Genomic DNA, 12,052 nt, shown 5'->3' on the forward strand with positions numbered 1-12,052 from the left:
TCATCAATAATTCCTCTCATGCTATCAAGATTAGCAATACTTTCTCTCACGTTGATGCACATGTCCATCACTAATCAAGCTAACTAGACCAGCTCATGTCTCAATGTAAGTTCAGTTTTACAATCCAACAAACCCTCCATGACCCTCATGATGGCACATTCTAGGAGTTCAGGTGTCGATCGAACCTAGGGCTGCAAATGGGTCGGGTTGGGTCGGGTCCTAGGTGACCCCGATCCGACCCGGTTGCATGTTCGGGTCCTAATTTTGGACCCAGACCCGACCCGGTTGAAAAACGGATCGGGTCGGGTCGGGTCCATACCTACCCTGATGGGTCATTCGGGTCGGGTCGGGTCCGGATCTGGTCGGGTCCGGATCGGGTTCGGGTCGGGTCCGGATCGGGTCCGGGTCCAAATTATGCGAAAGTTCAGTGCACGAGCCGTTTTCAAATCTGAATCGACCATTAGATGCAGTTCTTAGTGGAGTTCGATCTGACGCGATCAAAAACAGAGGCCCGTGGGATCAAAAACATTTTTTTTGTTTTAAGAATCAAAAAAAAAAATCTAAACCAAATCTACAGGACGGTTCTGCAGGTCAGCAGCTGTCAGTCATGATGTATTTTTTTAATATTTTTGATGAAAATGGCAATAGTACAATTTGTCAAATCAAAAAAAAGTAAAAAAAAAAAAGATCGGCCGTGGCGCTTGCTTCCAACTAATGCTTAAAAAAAGAAAAACGTCTCCTCTAATCGTTGTCATTACGTATCAAAAGTTATTGCTTATAGGAGCAGAAGATCAGCATTGGAGCTTCGTCCATCCTGCCATGGCCACTTATCCCCCTCGCTCTTGTGCCCCCATTCCGTTCAAGGTTATAGAAGAACAGGAGGACCACCCTTCTCCACGGCGTATTGAAGATTACGATGACTTCATCTCAACTCTCCCTCTGGAGAAAGGATGGGTTCCTTCCAGAAAATACCAAGGCTTCTGGTACCCGGAGGGCTTTCTCCTGGGCGCCATGGCCATCCAGCAGCGCTTGAAGGCACAGCCGCTGCGCCGCACGGGAGAGAAAAAGGGAGGAAGGGGTCCAACAGGTGAAGGCGTGAAGCGGATGATTTATATATCATCCGTTGCGGGCTGCGGGCAAAGCACAGAGCACAGTAGTCAGTAGCACTGCGGGCCTGCGGCCCAATGGGCTGCATGTCTTAAAAAAATGATCTAAAAAATTGGATCGGGTCGGGTCGGGGTGCGGGTCGAAATTGGGCAGACCCGACCCGACCCGAAAAATAGAACGGGTCCAAATTTAGGACCCGACCCGGCCCCGCGGGTCCTAAAATGCGGGTCGGGTCGGGTCTTAAGCGGGTTGGGTCGGGTCGGGTCACGGGTCGACCCAACCCATTTGCAGCCCTAATCGAACCTATATTCATAATCTTATCAACCTTTCTAAATAACGCATGGATGAGAAAATGCATAGACCGGTATATACGGTCCACCACAGCCCATCTAGAGGAAAAACTCTTGCCCTGATACCGCTCTCTCTCTCGTTGTTCCATTCTGAACTCCATTAATGGCAGCCTCTCTACTTCGCTCCCACTCCTCCTCCCGCCTCGCCCTCGCTAGGGTTAGGGCTTGTCTCTCCTCCCTCCCCCTTCTCCACTCCCTGCCCGACCCCAATCCCCCAATCCTCCGCTCTCAATTAGGGCCCGGTTTCTCACCACAAAATCCCTCCCTTCCCCCCTTCCCCCCGTGGGCGAAGCCCCGCTTCTTCTGCTCCCCCTCCTCCTGCCCCGCCGCCCCCGCCCCCGCCACCGCCCAAGATTCCGATTGTTCCACCGCCGCTGCCTACACTGGCGATAAGGCCGCCGTCAGCGAAGAATCCGCCTCCCCATCCCTCGACCCCCTCGACGTCTACCGCGAGCTCCGCCGCGCCGACGAGAGCTCCACCAGGCTCAAACGCTCCGAGTGGAACTCCCTCGTCAAGGTATTCCGCGGCTTCGCCAAGTCCCGCTGGGCCTCCGACCAGGCCCTCGCCGTCTACATCCCCGCCTCCTTCTTCCCCCACGCCGCCCGCCGCTTCCGCGAGTTCTTCCTCCGCCGCTGCCCCCCGCACGTCTTTGGCCACCTCGCCGCGCTCGGCCCCTCCCCCGAGGCCGACCGCTTCCTCTTCCCCATCTTCGTCGAGTTCTGCCTCGCGGAATTCCCTGACGAAATCCGCCAGTTCCAGACCCTCATCGACTCCGCCGACCTCACCAGGCCCCACACCTGGTTCCCCTTCGCCCGGGCGATGAAGCGCCGCATTGTGTACCACTGCGGCCCCACCAACAGCGGCAAGACCTACAACGCGCTCCAGCGGTTCATGGAGGCCGGCAGTGGGGTCTATTGCAGCCCGCTCCGGCTCCTCGCCATGGAGGTGTTCGACAAGGTGAACTCTTTGGGTGTCTACTGTAGTCTCCAAACCGGCCAGGAAAAAAAGCTGGTGCCTTTCTCCAACCACGTTGCCTGCACCATCGAGATGGTGACGACCGAGCAGCTCTACGATGTCGCCGTCATCGATGAGATTCAGATGATGGCTGACCCAACCCGAGGTTATGCTTGGACAAGGGCGCTGCTTGGACTCAAGGCTGATGAGATACATTTGTGTGGAGACCCGAGTGTTTTGAAGATGGTGAAGAAGATATGTAAAGAAACAGGCGATGAGTTGGAGGTGAACCACTATGAGAGGTTCAAGCCTCTGGTGGTGGAGGCTAAGACTCTTTTAGGGAATTTTAAGAATGTTCGATCGGGGGACTGCATTGTGGCCTTCTCAAGAAGAGAGATTTTTGAGGTGAAATTGGCTATCGAGAAGTTTACCAAGCATAAGTGCTGCGTCATCTATGGTGCATTGCCGCCAGAAACCAGGCGGCAGCAGGCTAGCTTGTTCAATGATCAGGGCAATGAGTATGATGTTCTGGTGGCGAGTGACGCAGTTGGGATGGGCTTGAATCTTAATATTAGGAGGGTTGTTTTCTATTCGCTGTCGAAGTATAATGGTGATAAGATGGTGCTAGTTGCTCCCTCCCAGGTGAAACAGATAGCTGGGCGAGCTGGCCGGAGAGGTAGTGCATATCCAGACGGGCTCGTGACCACCTTCCTTTTGGATGATTTGGACTATCTGATCGAGTGTTTGCAGCAGCCATTCGAAGAGGTGACAAAAGTTGGTCTTTTTCCCTTCTTTGAGCAAGTGGAGTTGTTTGCTGCACAGTTTCCAATTGCAACTTTCTGTGAGTTATTGGATAAGTTTCGTGAGAACTGCCGGCTTGATGGGAACTATTTCTTGTGTCGGCATGATGGTGTGAAGAAAGTGGCAAACATGTTGGAGAAGGTACAGGGGTTATCTCTTGAAGAACGATTCAACTTCTGTTTTGCACCGGTCAATATTAGGGACCCAAAGGCAATGTACCATCTCTTGAGATTTGCTACGCACTATAGCCAGAACCGTCCTGTTGGTATAGCAATGGGGATGCCAAAGGGTTCTGCTAGAAATGATGCAGAGTTGTTGGATCTTGAGACAAAGCATCAGGTTTTATCTATGTATCTGTGGTTATCACATCATTTCAAGGAGGATACATTTCCTTATGTGCAGAAGGCTGAGACAATGGCGTTCAGCATTGCTGATTTGCTTGGTCAGTCTCTTGCCAAAGCTTGCTGGAAGCCTGAATCAAGATCACAGGGGAAGCCAAGACGTATAGAAGAGGAGAATAGCCAGGACGAGCTAAAGCCAGTTGCTGAAGAAAGTTATGACAGGCCAAGATCACTCATAAAAGCATACAAAATGTAAGTCTTATTTACTTATTAAAGCTTTGCAATTTTGTAAGGACGAAATCAGCTTCCTGTTTTCTAATTTTCTTTGTATGATCTGTTGACATAGTTCCTATTTTATGTATATTTTTTATTAGATATTCGGTATTTGGATTGATTTAAATACTCGATGCCATTGTTTGCTTTCCGAAAGGAGTTGTATGAGTTAAGTATACTTTTGATTTTAGGCTTAGATTTGGTTTGGAGGCAATTTTTGAATAAGTTTCAGAGTGATGAGTGAATAGGGAGAGTAAGTTGGAGGAAACTTTTTTCCCTGCTGTGTATGATGCAAAATGTGTATGTTTTTGTGGGTTTCTTGAGGAGGTTAGCATGGAGACTGATCCTTGTAAAACTCTTTATAGGAACTAATGGTGTATGTAGGTTATGCTATCATAGGAAGAGGACAATTAGTGCTTACCAATGTTTTTATAATCGGATTGACCAGCCAGTTTGACTGGTTGAATCGGGAAACGATCACCTGTCTGGTCCGGTTCAAAGGACATTTTAAAAGAAGTCAAAACTCAAATCAAACCTAGAAGAACCGGATGAACTGATTAGATTGGCTAGGCCAGTTTGTTTCTCGCAGAGTTGATTTTTTTTTTTTTTTTTTGAGTTTGCTGCTCCGATCTCATTCTCGAACCCAACATGCCCCCAAACCCCACAGTCGATCTCTATCCGCTGATGTCGGCAGCCATGGAGGTGATAGAGGGTGGCAGTGAGAGGCCGGGTGCGGCACCGATGACAAAGAGAGTTGCGGTGGCAGCGGAGGAGGAGGTGATCATGGCGGATAAGGGGCGGCGGAGGAGAGGAGGGAGGAGGTGGCAGAACTAAAGAGGATTAGGCGCCAGAAGCGAGCAATGTGGTTGAGGTCGGGGCGACGACCAATGAGGTTCCTATGATTGCACTTGGTGGTGCAATCGACGGAGAATCTCCACCATTATACTCTCCAACTGTCAGAGCACATCCACTTGGAGATCGTTGCCACTGAGAGGCTCCAGCAGTCAGTGAGCTACGTCGCATTCCCGACTACCAAGGAAGGGAGCTCGCGACAGGGTTACCGTGGTGGTGAAGGGGGTGGATGGGAGGAGAGTAGCCGTATGGGGAGGAACATCCGGCTGGCGGTTAGGTGAGGCACGCTATCTCCCCCTAAGCCCTAATTCATCCTCCCTCCTCTACTGGTTCGAGCCACCATGGCTGTCCTCATCCCAAATCTCTCTCTCTATCTCTCCTCCATCATCGAAATCCACCGCCCAATCGGTGGCTGAAATCAGCCTCAAACTTTCCCCAAATTCTAGCATCTAAGGCTCCTAAATGACCGCTCAGTGATAAAGGAGGTAGAGGGGCAGAGATAGCCAGAAGGTTTTCCTAGAAGTAGCCACCCTCGAAAGAGTGCGTAATAGCTCATTGATTGAGCGCTTTTGCATCGAAGATGAACGAGGCTAAGCGATCTATCGAACCTGTGGAATGCAAAATTGCATCGGATGGGGAGTGTTCTGCTTTAGAGGGAAGCACTCACGCAAGCAGGTGTGGACAAACCCATATGTGCTCTCTATCTTTCCCACCTCTGTTTTTCTTTCCATGCGTCATCCCCTGCCCAGGGTCTCGACTACCCTGTTCATAGTAGTCCTAACCACCTCGTCTCCTCTCCGTCGCCCCTCCTCCTTTGTTTCGTATTTTTTAGATTTTTTTGAAAACAATAGAAATATAATTATGACATCATAATGATGTTTTGCTAATGTCACCAGTCGAACCGATCCGACAGGTTGTCCTGGAAACCAGACTGTTTGCTAGTTTGTTGGCCAGTCCTATTTTAAAAGCATTACACTTGCATCCTAGCGTTCACTTGTCTGGTTGCTATGTAGAGGATTTTATCCTGTGACTCAATAGGTGAAGCATTGAGGTGGATATCATATAGTGGCTTGGTGAGACCTGTTAGTCCGGCTCCACATGGTATATTTCTTGGTGGCGGGTCTTGTATAATAATCTATACCTTCAACTTATTCTTTTCTGGTGGTTTAATTGTGTCATTGTTCTTTTGATAGCTAGGTATTGACCTCTCCTTTTTTATAATTCCATTTGGATTTGACAGTTGTTCTTTTGATTCCTTGTTTTTTTAACCTTGACATGCATCAGATGCCATTGTTCTAGATGCCAAGGTTGGTAACAAAGGCGGGCACAATGCTGCTAATTATCTATCAGGACTGCTTATGCAAGTAAATATCATTACTGAATCCAGTTACTGACCAGTGATCTTTTAGCATTAGGCAATATTGAAGCTGAGCGTAAGACATTTCCTACAAGGTGCTGATGTAGGTATGTCTTTGGTAGCTAGAGTCTTTTGGTCTAGAATTTGGACCTCAATCCAAACATTTATTCAACAGGTTTAGGTTAGATCTTCTCATATTTATGGTTTTTTCTTTCTTTCTTTCTTTAAGTTTCATATGAAATCCACCTGAAGGATCAACTCCACACCCAAACATGACATGTAGGTACAGATTCATGTTTCCTAATGAGTATTGAGTTGTATCTTTCTTAATGTTTGGTTTACCTAACCTAGATGCACACAAGTCATAACTTTGGCAGGTCTTTTGGAAGACCAGGGCACTGGATTTTGAAATTTTGTTGATCAGATGGTGGCATAGAAAAGACCCATGCAAGGGTCATAGAGTTATAGTCGTTCATGCTGTGCAATGCATCTTAAGCATGATTGCTATGTTATAGCTATAACAGTTAGGTGTGATACATTATCAGAAGAAAAGCTTTATCATTTGTCTGCCTCTTCATAGGAGTAATAACGACCCTTAACATGGTGTTTTATGTTTATTGCACCTGCGAAGTGGTGTCTATTAGATGGCTTCCAAATTTTATCCATTTGTTTCTTTGAAATAATTTGCAGGGCTTGAAAGAGCCCAAATTTACCTGGCTCGAAAGCTTATGAGTATCTGAGTATAATAGCGGGAAGTGGTACGTTGGGAGAAATTAGGGAATCTAGGAAGTATATCAATAGAATGATATTTTTTTTTAAAAAAAATATGATTATTTTCTTGGTTAACTTCTGCATTTTGGATAAATGTAATGATACTTGGTTTTACAAATGATAATTAATAAATAGTATATTTCTTAATAATCTAGGATTAATTTCAATTAAATGATGCTAGCAATCAAAGATACTTATTATATGATGGGATGCAAGAGATGCAAAGCAGGCATGGAAAGGGAGTGAAATACTAAAGTGGGTGTGGCAGCTTTCGTAAAAGATTCAAGCTGCAAAGATCCACAGATAGATAGTAACCTGCTGCTCTCATTGGCGAGGGATCCTTTCTACTATATTACTATGATTTTGACACAAGAAGCTTTTAAGAAGTGCGATAGTGTTAGAAGTTCTTTGATAAGTCCTAATTGCGTAAGAAAGGCAAATTAGGTTCTTCTTGTAAAGGAAGATGTATAGCTTTGGGGTTGAACTTTTTGTGGCTCTTCCAGTGCACAGAGGCTGTGTATATCTGATATTCTGATTTTATGGAATTTTGAGGCCCTCATATTGATTAATGTAGATTTCTATCATGTGATAAGCCTAGTTGCAAACTTTATGTTAGATCTAAATAAACGTCTACATTTAAGAATGAGAAATTTCTGCATCAAATCAAGTCCACAATCTTAAGCAACCCATGAAGCCCTGAAGTTAAAGAAGAGCAGAAAAAGAAGCAAGTGGAGGAAATTGTGGCTAAACTTAATTCACTGATTCACCTGAAATTCTGAAAACATGTATGCATAGAGTTTTATTTCTTAGATATATGGCCATCAAATAATTATAATCCTTAAGAGAATGACTCAAAGCTTCTTAGATTCTATAATTTTAGTGATATGGAGCCATCCATAAAATAAAAGTGACTGAAAAAAAAAATAAACCTACAACAAAGTAGGCTTTATGTGGCTGGCACTTTAGTCGTCAGCCATTTCCTGCTCATCTTTCCTCCATATTTTTCCTCCTTTATTTCTTTCTCTCTCCTTTTTCTCTTCCAATTTCTTTTCTTTCCCAATTTTAGCCTCCTATTTATCTTTCCTTTATTTTATTTTCTCCCCCCTTTTCCTCCTCTTTTCTTACTCTTCTTGGTTGGTGACTGATTCAGGACATCGCTATGACCCTCTAGTCTCTGGCCATGGCCTCTATTTTCTGCTGAAATATTAGCCAAATGCTCAGTTCTTGGTTCTCTGAAGTGGAGGTGCTCACATAGCTTTAAGCCCTTAAAACATCTTTAGCCATGGCCACCTATCATACCTTTTCAGCAAGTCTAAGAAGGGGGGAAATTGTTGGAAAGAAAATGAAAAATTAAAAATTAAAATAATTAAATTTAAGCAACAACTAACCCTAGGATATTAGTTAAAGCCTTAGAGACATAATGGTTGCACCATTATTCATCTTTGTTCCAATAGGATTTGTCATTAGCTGACCTGGTAACGTAATCACTTTATGGAACATCAGTTCATTGTTGAGTGCCGGCAAACCACCATGTACTAGTCTATATGTTATATTAGGGTATTAAAAAGATAGAAAATGACCTCTTGCATTTGCGCTCATTTTCTATAAGTAATAAAGGTGCTTTCCGTGTTTCCATGAAATATTAGAGTTTTCTTTGTTGATTTGAAAGATCATTTTGGGAGCTTTTCTAAGCAGTTTTGGTGTGCGTCAATAGTTATGGAGTTATGGGATATAATCATAACCATAAAGCATCATTCTAACTATTTGGAGTTGACATATGAATTTCTATTCACCAATCTTTAGGCTTTTGATGTTATTGAAAACTTAAACTAATTAATTTTCACAAATTCCATTCATGTTACTTTTGGTCTGACCTTCCTCTTCCCAAATCCTTCAGATAAAGATTTGGACTTCCCTCCTGATCAGGGCCACATCAATATCTGTTTTTAAATGCCCATTTACATGCCCATACCATCTTAATCAATAGTCAATTACTTTGTCCTTTATTTATGTAACTCCTACCTCTCTCTGATATGTACTCTGCCCTTCTTAGTTTTATTGTTATTTTATTACATATATCTTGTTTTCATGGGACCCTTCAATCGCCTAACATCTGAGCCATCCAACAACAGCTTTCTTTGTAGTTTTATAGATTTTTCCTCGACTCACCAAAATATGCATCAGTGACACTTCTAGAACATTTATCACACCATCCATCTGGCCTTAATCAGATACCTGCATTTTCATTTTTCTCTCAGTTTTCTTGTCTAATAGATTTTAGATGAACTGATTACTTTTTAATATCCCTTTCCCATCCGTCTTGATGGGTGCTTGGTACTTGGTATGTGGGATTATTTCCATATCTTGACATGTTTTTGCAACTAGTTGTCAACCTAACATCAACTCTCCACTGTTTTCATCTAAAATTTGGGACTGACAGGTATATATTGGAGGAAATAAGGAAGTTTGAAGACATATCCAAACCTCTTGACATTGTTATAGTGGGACTGGAGCAATATTGCAATTTGTCTTTTGATGTCCTTAGTGGATGCATTTTTATTTTATTTTATCAGCATTTAATAGTAGGATCCTGTGACAAAAAAAAAAGAATAGTTTTGTGCCACTTGGATATTTTTTCTCTGGGGGTCAAACATTTGATATCTATAAGTGGGTGAGGGACCACCATGATCTTATGTTGTGATATTTGAGATGATTAGGATTTCCGCGAAGCAAATGCAGTAGTTATATTCTTGAGGAGAACCAGCACACAATTCAATGAATATCTTAAAAATGTCTTAGGATGTAAATTTACTCGGGAAATGTAATTTCATGATCCAAAGCAGAGGCTTCCTGGAAGGTTGCCCCGTCTGTAATGTCTTTTTGGGTATTGCTGTGGATGGTTATTATTAATTCATATTCCTAGAAGTGGCAATGAATTGTTGGAATACTAAATTCTTGGTGGAGTATAGGAGAGTGAATATCTGTGTTGAACTTCGTTATTAGAATGAACTTCATTATTAGAATGTCTTATGCTTGAACCTTCTTTGGTTTGGCTTCTCTCTCATTGTTTCTGAAAACCTTAAATTATCAGTGACTATAATTGTAAGGGACCATTGTGCTTTAGGATTATACCATTCGCTTGAATGGATATAACTACCAACGAATGTGGTTCGTAATTTGAAGAGCTTATGATGATAGTGCTAATAAAATGTTGCTGCAAAATATGTGTAATCCCACAATATTTGAATTGTATTTGCATTGACAACTAATTAAATAAAAGGCTATAGCTAGATTCTGGTAGTATTTGTTCATGGTTTATTGTATATCTTGAACTATAATTATTGTCAAATTTTTATGTGTATCTACCACATTGGCCAGGAGGGTTGCAAGGGTTCCGGTGATAATTTATGATTTTATGCTGGCATAATATATGCATCATGTTTTTACTGCACATAAGTCCATTTGAACTCAAAGTTGAACACCTTACTTGAATGGGTTTAATTATCATAATTTCTTTCCACTTAAAACTGCCGGTCCCTTTAATGCCTGTTTTGTTTCTATTTGTTAAATTTACGCTAGTTTGTGGTCAAACCTTTTTATTAAGAAAAAAAGAAAATTAAATAAACATGTCTTGATGACAAGCTTGTTATTACTTGAATGGTCAAAGCACATCCACTTTTTTTCATGCCAATGTATGCTAGTACTTTTGGTATTTGATACTATGTGCTGATGTCTGCTGTACAAGCTGACCTTAACCAGGACAGGCGTGATACATGATAATTCATCACATTCTTTATAAATTATATGAATGTTTTTAAGTTCATAATTAATGTGCTGCTTCACTAAGCAACAATTGCAAAACTATTTAGTACAATTTTGTGAGTTTTTGTTTCATATTTTTGTTTTTTTTTCCTTTTCTTTTTTTTCTTCTTTACTGCGGTGTCATATCCCGACATCATTGTGGTCTTTTGAGCATATTAGATTTGGATTTATCAGCCTAATTATCCAAATTCTAATGCTTTTGTTTTTTGTTAGTCTAATGCTAATGCCTTTTTATTAACAGGAAAGGACAGGATCAGCCTGGCCAGCATCATCCTGCCGGGAATTTTGTGGTATGACCTTTTGTCAGATGCATCCGTTTATGGAGCCAGCCCTGTCGCTGTTGTATCACTAGAATTCAATCACTTCTGATCATATTCATCCACCTAGTGATGTGCCACTTTCACTAAAAGAGCACGGTGATATCGCGATCCACCAAAAGCTTCTCTTCCAGACAAGGATCTTGGTCCTTGAAACAATGTATTTCTGCTAACGCGATCAAATGCTTCATGTGCCTATTTACATGCAGACTAAGCAAGCTTAGAACTAACAAAGAAAGGGCTAAGGGAAGCAGGTTGATACCAAAGCATAAAATCGAAGGCATTTTTTTCTATTATTTATTTGTAAGCTGCTAATCTGAAACAGTATTGAGCTTTAGGCCTCATTAATTTTGTCATAGTCCAAGTCAGCTGTTGCTTCTGTAATCTGTAAAGGTAAAACTTGGATGATTTCATAAATTAGTAACTTGTCTTTGCGATGGATGATGCTTGCTGGTTGAATTGAAAAAGTCATTGAGCATTGGATTGATTGGCCAACAAAATTATATAAAAAATTTGTAGTATTATGATTTTCCTTGAGAGAGTGTTCGTATCAAGTTGTATATGGTGCTGTTACTGCATGGAATTGTATCTGATCATGTCGAAGTTGGTCTCCTTCAATGCATCTGGGTTGGCTTCTGTAAGTAACGATACGACCCTACTTGAATTATTTACACATTGAATTATTATACATTCAACATAAATTTCGACGGATGTGTACTGAATGGTGGGAGTAGAAAGAAGGGCTGACTTCATTATCAAAGGTCTGGATTTCAGAGTGATTGTAGTTGGGGCTGTCAAATCTTTGACATCTTGGCTTCTGAGGCAGAATTATGAGCAGCCTAAACTGGCATGTGCTATGCATGGCGCGAGCTGCGAGCTTGTGTTGTTGTGCTCGAGGACAATTCAGCTACAGTTATTGGTTGAATTCGGCAGTGTGAAGAGGGTGGGCGAGCACTACCCGCTGCTCAGGATCTCTAGAATATGATCAGTGGTGGGATGGCCTTGCAAGCAAAGCACGTGTATCACGAAGCAGATTGGGTAGTCTCGTATGTGGCTAACCATTTTAGAGAGATCGTATGGTTAGGAGATGGGAAATTATTTGGTAT

At 42.6% G+C, this 12,052-nt stretch overlaps 1 protein-coding gene across 1 annotated transcript; it reads left to right on the forward strand.

Moving 5' to 3' along the window:
• Nucleotides 1-1,506: 1,506 nt before the first annotated feature.
• Nucleotides 1,507-11,402, forward strand: LOC120111003 (ATP-dependent RNA helicase SUV3L, mitochondrial-like). Its single transcript, XM_039127251.1, has 2 exons — nt 1,507-3,806; nt 10,871-11,402. The coding sequence occupies exons 1-2, from the start codon at nt 1,561-1,563 to the stop codon at nt 10,923-10,925; spliced, it is 2,301 nt and encodes a 766-aa protein (XP_038983179.1). The 5' UTR covers nt 1,507-1,560; the 3' UTR covers nt 10,926-11,402.
• Nucleotides 11,403-12,052: the final 650 nt, after the last annotated feature.

Source organism: Phoenix dactylifera, chromosome 6 (genome assembly GCF_009389715.1).
Source record: "Phoenix dactylifera cultivar Barhee BC4 chromosome 6, palm_55x_up_171113_PBpolish2nd_filt_p, whole genome shotgun sequence".
NCBI lineage: Eukaryota > Viridiplantae > Streptophyta > Magnoliopsida > Arecales > Arecaceae > Phoenix > Phoenix dactylifera.